Consider the following 17,782-nt stretch of genomic DNA (forward strand, 5'->3'; position numbering starts at 1 on the left):
ATTAGGTACCTTATGCAACATCCTGAAACAGAACCAGGCTCTACAACAGTAAACACTACCACCATTGACACAACAGAGAAAGCTTGCTTTAGAATACAAATTTATCAGTATCCTAAAGCAAAACAATACAGCTTAGAAAAGCCAACAACAACCCAATAACATGAAGCAGATTTGTGATCATTAGCAACACTGAAAAGAGAAGCAAAAATTCACTCTCATATGATGGTGTGCTTTTAAAAAAATGCTAGGAAAAGCAAGGTTTCTTAAATTCTTCCCATTCCTTTACCACCAACAGCCGTAGTAGGCATTTACGTTTTCTTTTGTGTAACAACCAAACTGAGGAATCTATGTGATTTCTAGTATGTGTGCACTAAGAAGTCCACAGCAGGCAATGTAAGGGCTGCTCTGGGTTATGTGCCCAAGTTGGCGGGGGGGGGGGGAAGAGAAGTGTTCAAATATGGAGCAGCCGGCAGCATTTTCAATTGCTTCCTACTGCCTCCCCTAGGATATATTTTCAACATTCTATTGGATTGGAAAAAATACCAGTGGAACCTTTTTATTGGATTGTGATTTTTGGCTATTGCCAAAACATAAATCTATAAATCTGCTTTTAAAGTTCTCTATTTTTCTATTGTTTAGACTCCTACAACTTGATTTCTTTCTCTCTTTTTTGTGAAATTGAATTATTTCATTGTTTGATTTCTTTCTCTATTATATCAATCTACTACAGCTCAAAGTTAGCAGTCTGGGCAGGATCAAAGGTTCAGCTAAGACTTTCATTTGTGGAACCATCTATAGAGGGGTCCCCAACCCCTGGTCCATGGACCAGTACCAGGCCGCGGCATGCCAGCAACTGGGCCGCACAAACAAGCAAAGCCCCATCCGCGAAATGCAGGCAGCACACAAAACCACGCCCCCCCCTCTGGTCCATGGAAAAACCTCTCTCCACGGAACCGTCCCTGGTACCCAAAAGGTTGGGGACCTCTGATCTATAGGATGCACTCCTGAGGAAGAGGAATATAATACAGATATACAGATATAATATAACTCAATACTCACAATGTTTGAATTGACTGAAGAGGAGCAAAAAGCCCTTTGCTGATAGTCTGCAGTTTATTATCATAGAGAGACAACAAATTAAGATTATGCAGATCTTGAAATGTGTTTACTCTCAGGCAGTTGATCTTATTTGCATTGAGAAGCCTGTAAACAAAGAAGAGGGTTTTTTCCCCGATACATACAATCTTGAAAAAAAGATTTAAGAGATTAGTCTTGGACAAAATGCTATACATAATATAGAATCTTCAGTATTGCTATTTATTGATCAGATTATTAATTCATTGGTTTGCAGCCAAACATTTTTTTCCAAAATGACTTACAAGTTAAACATAAGTAACAATGTTATGAACATAATAACAAACCCTCATAAGAATAATGGTAATTATAATATTCAGTCACAAGTAAAGTAGGAACCACTTTGATGTACTTAGAAAGGAGCTACCACAGTCTAGAGTCTGCTATTGAAAAACTATTGTCTCATGTTTCCATCCATCTCCCTATTCATGGTTGCAGAACATGGATTTGAAAACAAACTTTAACTAGACACAGCATTGTAAAAACACATTAATCATGTTATATATATCATTCCCAAATCATTAAGGGCATAACAGAGAAAGGGTCGTCATGAATAATGCCCAGAAATAATTTGGTGATATGTGCAACTAATATATGGCTAAACTAATGTGGTAAGCAAAGTACCTATCAAAAAGTGATTGCACCGTTCATCTCAGAAGTCTTAATGAGAAGTAATTAAAGTATGGATCTCTAAGTTCAGATCAAACTCCTTTACAGGTGGGCAAGACTGGCCAGAGCATTCATAATGTGGACAATGCCTGGTCCAGAAATCACCCAATTTTAGAGAGAGTGCCATATCATCCAGAATTGTTATTATCAGATCAGTTTCTCTATTAAGGACATCTATATCAGCAATTTAAAAAAAACCAGATTGAGTTAGTTAACTTATTTTTTATATAGCTAAAGATCAAAGTACCAAAGGATGGTCATGTCCCCAAACTGGGCATGAACCTAAATGGCAAAGACATAAACAATCAGCTTCACAATCAGCTTCATTATTTATTCACAAATAAACAAGGTTCTCACAGAAGCTTCTCCCAAAAGTGAATGGAGTATTATTTATTTAATGCATAGCCTGCCTTTGCTTTGTACATTCAAGGTGGTATATATAATGCTCCCTCTTCCTATTTTCCTTACAACAGGTGAGTTGGACTGAGAGAACAACTGGTACAATATTGGTCAGCCAACTTCCATGCCTAAGGGAGGACGGGAACTTATTCAATATTCCTGTCCAATGATTTCCACTATTAAACTGGTGGAAATTTATATTTGGTTATGAAATTTCAAAAACATTTTCAGAACCAATTTTATAGCAAAAGCACTTAGAGATATATACCACTTCATACTTCTTTACTGACTCTCTAAGCAAAAAGTCAGCATATTGCCCCCAACAATCTGGGTCCTCATTTTACCAACCTCAGAAGGATGGAAGCCTGACTCAACTTTGAGCCAGTGAGGATCGAACCCTTGGCAGTCAGCAGAATTATCCTGCAATGCTGCATTCTAACCACTGTGTCAAAACATTTGTTATTAGAAAGAAGAATCCTGCTACAACTTTCTCAAGAAATGTATTTTTCAGTTAAACCCTTTTCATGACATGCCAAAGAAATAGATGAGATAATCAGCAGCCTTTCTCTACATAATTATATTCCTGACTGATTGATTAATGTGACTATTACTTCATCTTTGCATTTCAGAAAAATGTAATAATTGAAAATATCATTAATTGATAATTAGTTCCCTAATGATAAAAATGTGATCTGAAGGATAAAGAAACTATATTGCTATAGTTACAGTTTAGTTCATTACAGTCAAAGACCAGCACAAGTAATGAAGAAGACCGTAACGAGCACATAATAAATAAGATCCAGGATCACAGTTATATTAAATATAGTAAGATCAACAATTACAACAATGAGCAAATAAAATTGAAGACAGGGTTACAATGCATTTATACGGTGAGAATTTATAGAATATAGAATATAAAATATAACATCCAATGAGTAAAATCCACTGTAACCACCTTGAATGTACAAAACAAAGGCAGGATATGCATCAAATAAATAATAATCTCTGTTCACTTTTTGGAGAAGCTTCTGTGAGAATCTTTTTATGGTATTGCTATAGCATTTGTCTGCACCAACACTTCTGATCCAACATGACAGTTTAAAAATAGCAAGACTGCTATTAATCTAGTACTTAGTACATGTTGGTACTAGATTAATCACTGCTTGGCCATACACTCAGCCTAGCCTATCTCACTGAATAGTATGAGGATTACCAAGTAAGTATATATGTTGTGTTTTTGAAGGAAATGTAAATAAATGTAATCAAATAAACAAGCAAACTAGTGAGATTAGCCATGATTTTTTTTAAAAAAATGGTGACTTCATGTAAATGAATAGTTAAAAGAAATATATTTATAGTCTTATATAATGTAATATATAAGTCCTTCGGGAGAAGGGCGGTATAAAAATTTAATAAAACCTAAACCTAAACCTAATAGTATTGTAATTGTAATTGTAATTGTAATAGTACTTAAGCTTACTATTTTCCAACATTTGCCAATGTATTTACGGTACATAGAAAGCCCGCTGTCAGGCTGAAAAATCAATCATGCTAAAGGATAAATGTTTCTCCATTAGTCCTCATAAGAATTAGGCCAAGCTAAGTTAGATATCTAAGTATATCATTTGGGACAAACTTCTGTGATAGAAACAAAAATATATCAGTATATATCTTGTTGGTTGTGTTTGATGGAAGACACTACAAAGTATTTCTAAAAACAAAACAGCAAAGATATATGTGAACAATCTTCAGCTAAGTCAAAATGGTTATATGCAATTAAAAATTATCCTGGAGTTAGAGAAATATATTCAATTTATCTTTACATACGTTTGCATTATTGTCAACACTGATTTTCTCACTTGGCAGCTTGTGAAAAGCCAAGTTACAATGAAGTATAAAAATTACAAGCAATGTATAGTTGAAAACACCAAAGGTAATTTTAGAATTGTCACACTGATGAAGAATATTAATTCCTCCTCATTTTTGTCACAGTTACTTTGAGATTTTTAATGGGAAATAGTATGTAAAGATTTTAAATAAATAAATTCCAGTTTAGAGATAAATATCTGAACCAGGTTTGACAGTGGCTGTCACAGAGTACATATCACCATGACTAATCCAATTTACTGTCATTAAGCACTATATTAGCAGTAATTATTGTGTAGAGCTCAGGTTTTTAATAATAGCAGCTAAAAGGCAGAAAAAAATCTAGAGGATAACTCAGAAATAATTATTCAAACTGTGTGAATTTATTTTCAAAAATAGTTTGAAAATTTTTCCGATGATATACTACCACAGTTGGAATATATGCATATAAATTAACATTCTTGGTAATGTTATATCATATCTGTTATTCTTGTTTTTAATTCTTCAGTTTATTACTTAAGAAATATAATATTTGCTAGCCAACATCCTGTTAGATTCAAATATTTTTTGATTTTTGAAATGTTGAAAAAAAATGTAAATTCTTTATATTTTCTTTCTTTTTTTCTCCTGCACTTTTGGCTTTATCTTGACTTTCTTTACTCATTTGCTTATTCTTTACTTTTTTGTTAGTTTTTATATTTCTTGTTTAAAGTTTAATATTTTTTTAAAAAAACTATTCTCTTGGAACCATGGTCAGATGCACTGTATTTTTCCTTATATTCCTAAACCAAATAATATTGGTTTCTCTGACCCTCTCTGGACAAAGACAAGATGTGAGATTACCCAAGCTGTACTCCATATAATTGGTTTTTTTTACAAGGAGACTGCAAATAGTGGTCTATGAAGGGTGGGAGAGTTGTAGGGCAAAGGGAATTGCCACCTTTGTTCCAGCTGCAAACAGAGCTTTTTCAAAGGACACTAAGTTTGTATTTCCCTAATCACCTTTGAAAATTGCATCTTAACTGCTTTAAAGCAGTTAGAAACTTTGAAATGACAAGGCTAGAAACACCAGGTGAGTGCCTGTAATATACAAAAATGAAACTGTATATTTAAAATCTTTAAGAATAAAAAAACATTAAAAAGCAGGACAAGATTTTGGCTATAGAAAGTTTTAAACAGATTAAGGGTTAAAAATATTGGAATATTGGATTTTGAATAGTAAGATTTTTAAATTAATTTTAAAGAACAAATGTACTTTTATGGGAAACAAAAATTGTTTTCAGTATTGGAGGCACAAGAAGACAGATAACTTATAATGGTATTCAGAAATATTTCTGAGCACTGCACCAGGACTTTGAATCAATAATGGCAATTATGTTGTGTCCTCATGGAAACAGTCTGTTCACCGAAGAGAATATTATGAAAAAAAGATATCCAACAAAATTCACCTAAGATCAATATGACTGAGAGTTTTAACAATAATTTGTCAACCAATATTTTTTAAAAAATGGATGAGGTTTTAAAATTAAGAAATACATAAAAGAAATGGCAGCAAGCAGTTGGTTTTGTGTGTGTGTGTGTGTGTGTATGTGCTAGCCTTATACGTAAAAGAAGTTGTTTAAAGGACTAAAGTCATTTGAAATAAAGATCAACAACCATCTGAATGGATTAAAGCAAATAATAATTTAAATAAAAAGAAAGAACACAAAGTTGGTTTATTTAACCAGGATTACGGTGGGATATATTGCTATTTTGGGTGGTTCTTTTTGGATTGGCTGATATTTGGACTGGATAATTGTTGTGTATTAGATTTGCTTATGATTAACATGATGTTTAAGCCTTTTTCTGCACACTTACTGTACTTTGTGTCCTAATCTGACAGTATTTAAATTGCCTTTTTACTTAAAGCAAAGATTTTATATGAGCTTGTTGTCTTTGTCATTTAAATTCCAGAGTTTTGTTTTATATTAGGATACTGAAATTACTTTATGCCTACTAAATGTGAATTTGCTTGCAGTTAAGAGTTGAGATGACATGTTTATTTGAATGGGACATGTTATTTGGGGTGGTTCTCTTGGATTTGCTGACATCTAGAATGGAAACATGTTGCATCTTGGGTTTGCTTAGAGTTAATATGGTATTTAAGCTTTTGGTCCAGTGGTGGGATTCAGCCGGTTGACATCGGTTCACCAGAACTGGTAGCTAGATTTTGCTGAGTTCGGAGAACTGGCTGAATGCACACCGCTTCCAGAAGTCCAGTCTAGGGCTCAGCGGCTTGGAGAAGCCCTTCCAGACCTAGGATGACCCATAGAAGTACATGGATGCCACTTCTGGAAGTCCGTTCTAGACCTTGGAGGTCCAGGCCTGAATCCAATAAGAGAACTGGTTGTTCAGGTATTTGAATCCCACCACTGTTTTGGTCCTATAATTACTTTACATATTTTAACCTGACAGCATTTAAAATAGTTTTGTATCTAATTGTATTTTTACTGAAAGTAAAGGGTATTTGTGAATTTGCTCTCTTTTAAAGGAGAAATTGTTCCTTTTTATCATGTTAAAGTATTTTTGTTCACACTAGGATATCAGGATCATTTTATGCTTTCTAAAGCTCACAGCTAAGAGTTCCGGTGTGGAATGTTAAGTTTTATATATGTTAAATAATGTTAGTATCTTAGGTATCTTTTTGGACAGTTTGTGACACCTGAATTAGAGAAGATTTGATTTGCCTATAGATAAGAATTGAGTTATGGGATGTAGAGTTTTATATTTGTTAATCAAGAGGAAGGGAAGAGTGTGAAACTGTTATTAGTAAATATACTCAAATCATAATAAGTCTTTCTTTCAGGTAGATTCTGAGTTACATCTAAGTTTTGTTTTTAGCCTGTTTGATTTTATTCTATTATTTATTTATATCCATTCTTTTTTCAAATTTCTTCTTCAAATTTCTTTTCCAGAGAAGTTCTTATCACATTATTAAGGAAATCCTCCAAAGCCCTTTGCAATCAAATGGAATTAATTAGCCTCTGGAGATCCTGTGCACTGACAATGAGGAATAGTTGCTACAAGCATAAGTCTTAAAAGATGGTCTGATCTTTACAAAGGAACTATCTTGAACTATCAGACTGACATCTTCTTTCTGAGCAGAGGAAAGAAGATCCAAATATTGACCAGCTGCATGCAATGGTATGATAACAAATTGGTAAAATCATGATTATTAGAGTGGCCATGAACTTTTAGCTGCTCCACTATGATGGATTTAATATGGAAGTTGATTTTACATTCTGGAAGTCTTTAAATCAAAGAGGAATCTAGACTAACCTGATTAATGGATTACCTATTTTTCCATGAGAAAAAGACTGTGAGACAGTGTAAAACACCTAAAGCAGATGATTTAAAACATTTTATTGCCCCTGTACAGCAACAAATGGTACCGAAGGGCAAATATTTCATTTTGAGGCTCAGGTAGAAAAAAATTCACATTTTCTCCTCTTAATGATATACTAAGATACTAAAATTAGCAATTTGGTAAAATTTTATAAAACTCCACATCATAATAGTGCCCCAAACTACTTTCATTGTTTTGATAGGGCTAGTCCTATATTTCAGTCTTCTCCAACTTTGATAAATGAAACAAAATAGTTTTAAGGTACTCATGTTTGACATATTTCTAAGGCTTCCCAATTCAAGATAAATTTATCATTAAATATGGATTTTTAGACATACACCATCGATTTTAATATAAAATCTTGTGACACACAGTTTTAATATACATTATATTAATATTAATATTATGGTTGTGTGTGAGAGAGTGTCAGTCAGTCATGTGAGCAGTGCTGACTTTTTTTCCTCTTCTGCTTATCATTGTAAACTACCAATGAATCCAGCAGGGAATAAGAGCGTAATGTACTTCAATATGCCTATTACATTAACTGTGTATCTTATAATGTTCGTTTTGAAACAACACAAATAGATTCAAAAGTCACACAGTGACAACAAAAATGTTATCTTGAACAGCTATGGCAAATTGGTAGGTTATTTTTTTTTAATGTCGCAAGCTGCATGCTTTCGCTACCAGGAGAAACAAACCTCTTCATGCTCTATGGGTAAAAATGAATTCAGAGCAGATGTATATGGATTATAGTAGCTGCATAAAATTATTCGTTATTGATAGAGAAAATATATTGGAGGTTTAACCTGTATTTATTATAGTTAGATGGAGTTTTTTTCTTTTCTTTTCTTCTTTCCTTTTGTTAGAAGGCAAGGTGGGACCTAGGCGTGGGACTTTTCTGCTGTGGCACTACACTACACTACACTGCTGTGGCACTACAAAGGAACATTAATAATAACAGAGTCACCTCACTAGTTGGTATGGAATAACCAGGTTTTGAGGGACTTTCAAGATTAGAAGTGATGAGGTGGGGTTGGCCTCATCACTTCTAATCTTGAAAGTCCCTCAAGACCTGGTTATTCCATACCAACTAGTGAGGTGACTCTGTTATTATTAATGCTCGTTTGTCTATTATTTCTTTATTTTAGCTTGTTCTTAAAGCTTAGTTTTAAAAACTGATTCAAAGACTGATTCAAAGTATGAGTTAAGCAGCTCTACTTTTTCCCTGTTGCCTGTGATTTCCTTGCCATCTTCTCTCTTTAGTGGGCCTACAAATTCCTTAACTTTTTACCTTGTTAATATGTTGGAAGAAACTTTTTTTATTATTATTATCCTTGATTTCTGTTGCAAATCTTTGTTTGTTCTGAGCCTTTGCTTTCCTGAGTTCATCTTTGCATGTTCTGTCTGTCTGCTGATAATCGGCCTTAGTTAATTGCTCCTCTTTCCATTTTTTGTATTTGTCCTTTTTGTCTTTCAGTTTGTCAGAGAGATCTTTGTGCAGCCACGCTTGAATTTCTTGCTTTTCTTTCTCAATGGTATAGTGCTGGTGTGGGCTTTTATAATTGCATTTTTCAAGGTTTCCCACACTTCTTGGGAATAGACACAGACATTAACAACATCTATAGCCTATGCAAAAGAGACTAACACCCAGCCCAAAAAGAAACAAAAAGACCCAAGTATCTCTCCACCAGTAATCAGTACCCAGATCAGCACAGATTAACTCCAGAGCAGCAATCAAGTAAACAACATCCCAATCAAGAAACTGCCAAAGAAGCCAGCAGCAAACAACCCAACCAAAGAATCTCTAAGACCACCCTCCCCAATATTGATAGGCAAGCCACCAGAATATAAACTGGCAGTAAACTGCACTCCTTACTAGCACTGATAATGTTACCTAGTTGGGTAATGAAACATCTGCAAGAAAACAAGAAAGCTCAAAGAGCACCAAGGACCCCTCAACATTGGAACTGTCAACTACTGTATTGTTACGAGGTATTTGTCCACATCCAAATTCAAAAAATAAAAATCTCTGTAACTTGAACTCTACATCTCTGTGTGCTTACCATAGTATACAGAGCATTTTGTAATGGTTCCAAAGAATAGTAGACACCATTTTATGATACTTATTCAGAGGAAAAGAAGAACCCAATTATATCAGCTAGCAGCAAAAACAGTATAGGTAGTCCTTGACTTACAACAGTTCATCTAGTGACCATTCGAAGTCATGATGGCACTGAAAAAGTGACTTATGTCTGTTTTTCATACTTATAACCATTGCAGCATCTCCATAATCACGTGATTAAAATTCAGATGCTTGGCAACTGGCTCACATTTATGACAGTTGTGATCACCTTTTGTGACCTTCAGACAAGCAAAACCAATGGGGAAGCCAGATTCACTTAACAGCCATGCTACTAACTTAATAACTGCAGTGGTTCACTTAAAAATGTGACAACAAAGGTCATAAAATGGGACAAAACTCACTTAACAAATGTCTCAATTAGCAACAGAAATTTTGGGCTTAACTGTGGTTGTAAGTTGAGGACTTCCCATATACAATTTTAGAGAATTCTTCCTCATATCTTGAATAAAACAGAAACTGCAAATATGACTATAGAAAATTCTCAGGTATCTGAAACAATGATTACTTATAATTCCATTGCAAAAATTAAAGTTGAGTATTATATGGTTGGAGTTACACAGTATATACCTTCCAAAGCACTTTAAATGTATTGTTTATCAGAATGGTAATCAGTTCAAGAGTAGTATCTTTTAATAACTTTGTGGATTCTAAAGATCTCATGATTTAATAGGGTTCTGTAAAATTATTTGAAACTGGATATAATCCAGCAAGAAACTGATCTACATGTTACCAAATATCCATTTTTCTTAAGTCTACATTGCCAAAAAAATCATGATATTTCATATTTTGAAGGATTCACAGACCAGTCTTCTCAACCAACAATAAACACATTAGTGGAGTTTCAGTGTACAAGGCATTTGTATACTCTGTGTTGAAATAAAAGAAACTAGGATAATACTCACAATAACTGCAAAGATATAAGCCCATCAAAAAGGCCCTTGGGAATCTCTGTGATCTTATTTCCATAAAGCACTCTGAAAAAAAATATGAAAGGACAAAATAAACAGTATTCTCAAATCCAATACTTGTGAAGAATTGTCTCTTTAGACACAAGTTCTCCTCTCCACATAAAAGGCGGTATACTTCAGCAATGTAAGCAATATTAAAATAAGACTTCCAAATAAGATATTTAAAACCGACTTTTGGGTTGAAAATATTTTTCAGAATTTACTGAGGTTTTTATGCTTCTTTTAAAGTATTACACGATATATTTAAAAGTCTGAATGTGATACAGAGTTGTCATGAAATTTCCAGTGAATGCATTCATTATTACAGCCTTATAGAATTATGTTTGTTCAGGATCACAATTTGGTTTATTAATTGGATTATGTGGGACTGCTGCAAATCTCCTTGTTGTATCCCATTTTACTTGTCTTCAACTGTCCATCAGAGGAAATTAGGTGAAGTTGTGTCAGTTCATAATATATTATAAAACTGAAGAAATGCTTGCTAAGCTGGAGTATCACTTACTGTTTGGGGTTATTCAAAAAGGCACACCCTTAAAATCTTAAACCCAAAGGAATGCACATATACCACCTTCTCTAGTTTGAATCAGCATTGGAAGGAACATCTTTTCATAATTGTACCATTTCAAAATAAGCAGCAGCATTATGTTTTCATTTCATGAAGTGCCAATCCTAGCTCTTTTTATTCAGACATAATCCCAATAGCTTCAGATGGGTTTAAAATTGCACTATTTTAGAGTACTACCACTTTTGCCAAAACAAATATTAGGATTAAAAATTCAAGTAAAGCATGAACACCTTTGAGAGGTTTTCTTTTGACATTAAGATCTCAGTCTTGTTGAAGTAACACTTCCTAGCCAAGAAAGGATTGCTTGTCTTCTTTTGTGTTGCACATATTTACCAGTGTACAACTAATTGCCTGGCAAAGCTATGTACTCCCCAGAACATTTTAATGCATCAGAATCAGAGAGCAATTATTAGTATTTGCCTTCTGCTCCCTATATGTTGATATATTTGTGCATCATACCAGTTAATATAACCTAAAATTCATCAATTTTTCCAGCTAACTTTATTTTATTATTTGGAGGCATTTACAAATACCTTATTTAAAAGTTAGATTAGCATATCCTCAAACCATTTATTCAGGCTTTTAAAGACTCATAAATGTTATCCAAGGAAATGCAGACAATAGTAGTAAAAGTTTGACAGGCCTGTACATTCTGAAGGTAAGCAAAAGCTTTTTGGGGAATGTTGGATATTTGTAAAGTCCAAGAATAAAAGTTATATTTTTGGAATAGAATACATGAAACAAAATTCAGTCCAGTCATTCAAGGTAAAAAAGATTACTGCAATAGGATACATTACATTCATTCAACAGCATCTAATATTCCTCATTCATTTAGTGATAATGTAAATGTGAAAGACACACCAAATACTAAACATTTGGAGCCAACCTAATCTAAGTTTTAAAAATTGGCCAATAGATAGACTTGTTCTATAGAATGAAGCTTCATTTTACCATTATACGAACAGGCTGAAATAAGGCAGAGTGGAAACTTGAGCTGAGAGGCTGAGATAATGGGTTTGCTGAGTGAAATTCCCACAAATATTCATTATTTTGACCAGTTACATCTTTAGGAACAGTATTACATTATCACTGAAGTTGGTAGGCTTCTAGTTCTGTCTTCAGTGGTCACAGGATTATCCAAAACAAACTTAATCGTCAAGGCACAAAGAAATACACAGTTAGATATTTTTATTCCAATATAAATCTCTTGGAACTTAATTCCCTAGCTGCATCTATCTGTACCTTTCTATAACAGACTATAGAAAGTACCAATTTTCTTGGATGGTTAAAGCATACAGATAATTAGAAAATTGGTCTGTAAAATAGCAATCCATCCTGTGAAGGTAACTATCTTCCAGTCTGTTCTATTCTGTTCCAAAGGGCAGCGCTAACAATAAGCATTTTTGTTATAAACTATTACAGTAAACCCCTTCATAGATTACTGCCTTTTCATGGCGGAGGTCATAGCAGAGAGTTCTGATAAAACATGATCCACTGGAGAAGGAAATGGCAACCCACTCCAGTATCTTTGCCATAAAAACCCCATGGACAGTACAAAAAGGCAAAACGATATGACACTGGAAGATGAGCCCCTCAGGTTGGAAGGTGTTCAATATACTACTGGGGAAGAGCAGAGGGCTAGTACTAGTAGCGCCAGAAAGAATGAAGTGACTGGGCCAAAGCCAAAAGGACGCTCAGCTGTGGATGTATCTGGTGGTGAAAGGAAAGTCCGATGCTGTAAAGATTTTTTCTACATAGGAACCTGGAATGTAAGATCCATGAATCAAGGAAAGCTGGACGTGGTCAAACAAGAGATGACAAGACTGAACATCGACATCTTAGGAAGCAGCAAACTAAAATGGACAGGAATGGGTGAATTTAATTCAGATGACCATCAGGTATACTACTGCAGGCAAGAATCTCTCAGAAGAAATGGAGTAGCCTTCATAGTCAATAAAAGAGTAGGAAAAGCAATACTGGGATACAATCCCCAAAATGACAAGTCTATGCCCCAACCACCAGTGCTGAAGAGGATGAAATTGACCAATTCTATGAAGCCCTACAGCACCTTATAGAACTAACACCAAAAATGATGTTCTTATCATCATGGGAGATTGGAATGCCAAAAGATAACTGGAATAACAGGCAAGTTTGGCCTTGGAGTACAAAATGAAGCAGGGCACAAGCTGATAGAATTTTGTCAAGAGAATATGATGGTCATAGCAAACACTCTTTTCCAACAATGCAAGAGATGGCTCTACACATGGACGGTCAACACAGAAATCAGATTGACTATGTGCTCTGAAGCCAAAGATGGAGAAGCTCTATACAGTCAGTAAAAACAAGACCAGGAGCTGACTGTGGCTCAGACCATGAGCTTCTCGTTGCAAAGTTTACGCTTAAACTGAAGATAGCAGGGAAAAGCACTAGGCCACTCAGGTGTGAATTAAATCATATCCCTGTTGAATATACAGTAGAAGTGACAAATAGATTTAAGGAATTAGATCTGATAGACAGAGTGCCTGAAGAACTATGGACAGAGGTCTGCAACATTGTACAAGAGATAGCAACTAAAACCATCCCAAAGAAAAAGAAATGCAAGAAAGCAAAATGGCTGTCTGAGGAAGCTTTGCAAATAGTTGAGGAAAGGAGGGAAGCGAAAGGCAAGGGAGAAAAAGAAAGATATGCCCAATAGAATGCAGAATTCCAGAGAATAGCTAGAAGAGATAAGAATGCCTTCTTAAATGAACAGTGCAAAGAAATAGTAGAAAACAATAGAATAGGGAGGACCAGAGATCTCTTCAAGAAAATTGGAGAGATGAAGGGAACGTTTTATGCAAAAATGGGCATGATAAAGGACGAAAATGGCAGGGACCTAACAGAGGCAGAAGAGATTAAGAAGAGGCAGAAAAAATACACAGAAGTACCACCAGGCTCAAGGTTGACTCAGCCTTCCATCCTTCCGAGGTAGGTAAAATGAGGACCCAGATTGTTGGGGGCAATAAGCTGACTTTGTAATAATGCCGCTTGTGGGGTGTGTGTGAAAGCCCTAACAAGCAGGCATATACATAGAATGAAGGCTACTGCTAAGCTTGTAAGCCGCCCTGAGTCTTCGGAGAAGGGCGGGATATAAATGGAATTAAAATAAAAAAATTAAAAATAAATATAAGAACGAGCTTAACGTCCCTGATAACCAAGATGAGGTGGTGACTGACCTCGAGCCAGACATCCTAGAATGTGAAGTGAAGTGGGCCTTAGAAAAGCTGAGCAACAACAAATTTAGTGCAGGTGACAGTATTCCAGCTGAGCTATTCAAAAACTTAAAAGACGATGCAGTAAAAGTGATACACTCAATTTGCCAGCAAATTTGGAAAACTCAACAGTGGCCACAGGATTGGAAAAGATCAGTTTACATTCCAATTCCAAAGAAAGGCAGTGGCAAAGAATGTTCAAATTATCACACCATTGCACTCATTTCACATGCTAGTAAAGTTATGCTTAAAATCCTACAAGCTAGACTCCAGCAGTATGTGGATTGAGAACTACCAGAAGTACAGGCAGGATTTCGAAGAGGCAGAGAAACTAAAGATCAAATTGCCAACATACGGTGGATCATGGAGAAAGCTGGGGAGTTCCAGAAAAACATCTACTGTACTTCTGCTTCATTGACTATGCTAAAGTCTTTGATTATGTCGATCACAACAAACTGTGGCAAGTTCTTAAAGAGATGGGAGTACCAGACCATCTTACTTGTCTCTTGAGAAACCTACTGTATATGCAGGTCAAGAAGCAACAGTGAGAACTGGACACGGAACCACTGATTGGTTCAAACTTGGGAAAAGAATCCGGCAAGGCTTTATACTGTCGCCCTGCCTATTTAACTTATATGCAGAGCACATCATGAGAAAGGCAGGGCTAGATGAATTAAAAGTTGAAATTAAGATTGCTGGGAGAAATATTAACAACCTAAGATATGCAGATGATACCACTCTAATGGCAGAAAGTGAAGAAGAACTAAAGAACTGTTGTGGGTAAAGAAGGAGAGTGCAAAAGTTGGTTTGAAACTTAACATTAAGAAAACCAAGATCATGGCATCTGGCCGTCTCAATTCCTGGCAAATAGATGGGGAAGAAATGGAGGTAGTGACAAATTTTATTTTCCTGGGCTCCAAGATCACCACAGATGGGGACTGTAGCCAAGAAATTAAAAGATGCTTGCTCCTGGGGAGGAAAGCAAAGGCAAATCTAGACAGCACACTAAAAAGCAGAGACATCATCCTGTCAACAAAAGTGTGTATAGTCAAGGCTATGGTCTTCCCAGTTGCAATGTATGGCAGTGAAAGCTGGACCATAAGAAAGGCTGAGTGCCAAAGAATTGAGGCCTTTGAACTATGGTGCTGGAGAAGACTCCTGCCAGTCCCTTGGACTGCAAAGCAATCAAACTGGTCAGTCCTAGAGGAGAACAACCCTGACTGCTCTTTAGAAGGCCAGATCCTGAGGTTGAAACTCAAATACTTTGGCCACCTAATGAGAAGGAAGGACTAACTGGAGAAGAGCCTAATACTGGGAAAGATTGAGGGCAATAGAAGAAGGGGACGACAGAATGAGGTGGCTGGATGGAGTCACTGAAGCAGTAGGTGTGAGCTTAAATGGACTCCAGAAGATGGTAGAGGACAGGAAGGCCTGGAGGAACATTGTCCATGGGGTCACGATGGGTCGGACACAATTTCGCAGCTAACAACAACAACAACATTACAGTAAAATTGACTGAGAGCTGAAAAGCAAATATGTGTTGTGTTCTTCATAAATTTCTGTAATTGTGATTCAATTTTACTGTTGCAATTCAAGACAGTGTTTTAAATATTAAATATGTTGGAGATAAAAGATTTTTTAAATAGCCCAACGATTTTAATAAGACCTGCACACACAAAGAAAAAAAAATACTGAGTGAAAACACACATTTGATTTTGAATGCTGAGCTCCCTAATATTTTATTTTATTCTTTTAATTGTTTTGCATCCACCTTTACACAAAGGGTAAAAACAGGCCAACCTATCAAAAACAGTACTGTAAAACAGGGGTCCCCAAAAACCGGTTCATGGACCAGAACCAGGCTGCAGCATGCCAGCAACCGTTCCACATAAACAAGCAAAGCCTCATCCACGGGATGCAGGCAGCACACAAAACCACACACCCTCCGGTCCGTGGAAAAACCTCTCTCCACGGAACTGGTTCCTGGTACCCAAAAGGTTTCAGACCTCTGCTGTAAAAAACAGATTAGAAACACAAGTTAAATTAGGCAAGAAAATGGTAAGGGAGCACCTGTCCACCCTGGACGAGTTCACATCACCAGGACCAGATGGATTACACCCCAAGGTTCTCAAGGAACTGGCAGATGTGATCTCAGAATCACTGAACTATCTCTTTCAAAGATCCGGGAGCACTGGGGAAATACCAGAGGACTGAGAAAGAGCTGATGTAGTTTCCATCTTCAAAAAAGGGAAAAAAATTGATCCAGGAAACTACAGAACTATCAGCCTAACCTCAATACCTGGAAAGATTCTGGAAAAGATAACAATCAGAGAACACCTAGAGGCAAACAAAGTCATAACCAAAAGCCAACATGCATTTGTCAAAAACAAATCATGCCAGACAAATCTTATTGCATTCTTTGACCAGGTGACAAAATTAGTGGACCAGAGGAATGCTGTGGATATAATTTACTTGGACTTCAGTAAGGCATTTGATAAAGTAGACCACAACCTATTACTTGATAAGATAGAAAAAAATGTGGGTTAGATAGTATCACCACCAGATGGATTCATAGCTGGCTGACTGGCCATACGGAGCATGGAACTGCATCTACATGGAGGGAAGTGTGTAGTGGGGTGCCCCAAGGCTCTGTTCTGGGCCCAGTGCTCTTCAACATCTTCATCAATGATTTGGATGGGGGGATAGATGGGTAACTCATCAAATTTGCAGACAACATCAAGCTGGCAGAAATAGCCAATACTCTAGATATAGAAGGATCTTGACAGACTTGAACATTGTGCACTATCTAACAAAATGAAATTCAGTGATGAAAAAAGTAAGGTTCTACATTTAGGCAAGAAGACCAAATGCACAGATAAATAGTAGAGGTGGTACCTTGCTCAATAGTAGTAACTGTGAGAGGGATCTTGACGTCCTAGTGGACTATCATTTAAATATGAGCCAGCAATGTGGTGCAGCTGCCAAAAAAATCAACACAGTGCTAGGCTGAATTAACAGAGGGATAGAATCAAGTTCATGTGAAGTGTTAATATCACTTTATAACGCCTTGGTAAGGCCACACTTGGAACACTGCATCCAGTTTTGGTCACCATGATGTAAAAAAGATGTTGAGACTCTAGAAAGAGTACAGAGAAGAGCAACAAAGATGATTAGGGGACTGGAGGCTAAAACATATAAGGAATGGTTGTTGGAATTGGGTATGTCTAGTTTAATGAAGAGAGAACGAGGGGGGACGTGATAGCAGTGTTCCAATATCTCAGGGGCTGCCACAAAGAAGAGGGAGTCAAGCTATTCTCCAAAGCACCTGAAGGCAAGGCAAGAAGCAATGGATGGAAACTAACCAAAGAGAGAAGCAACCTAGAATTAAGGAGAAATTTC

At 36.1% G+C, this 17,782-nt stretch overlaps 1 protein-coding gene across 1 annotated transcript in view; it reads right to left on the bottom strand.

Annotated features, from left to right (window-relative positions):
* SLIT3 (slit guidance ligand 3) overlaps positions 1 to 17,782 on the bottom strand; it is a gene marked incomplete at its 3' end in the record, with an annotated part of 569,754 nt that overhangs the window by 165,550 nt on the left and 386,422 nt on the right. Inside the window, exons 12-13 of the mRNA XM_081320704.1 lie at positions 10,502 to 10,573; positions 1,060 to 1,203 (exon numbers count right to left, since the gene is read on the bottom strand). Coding sequence (XP_081176830.1) covers positions 1,060 to 1,203; positions 10,502 to 10,573 — 216 coding nt within the window. The remainder of the gene's footprint in view (positions 1 to 1,059; positions 1,204 to 10,501; positions 10,574 to 17,782) is intronic.

Source organism: Vipera berus (assembly GCF_964194415.1).
Source record: "Vipera berus genome assembly, chromosome: 2".
NCBI lineage: Eukaryota > Metazoa > Chordata > Lepidosauria > Squamata > Viperidae > Vipera > Vipera berus.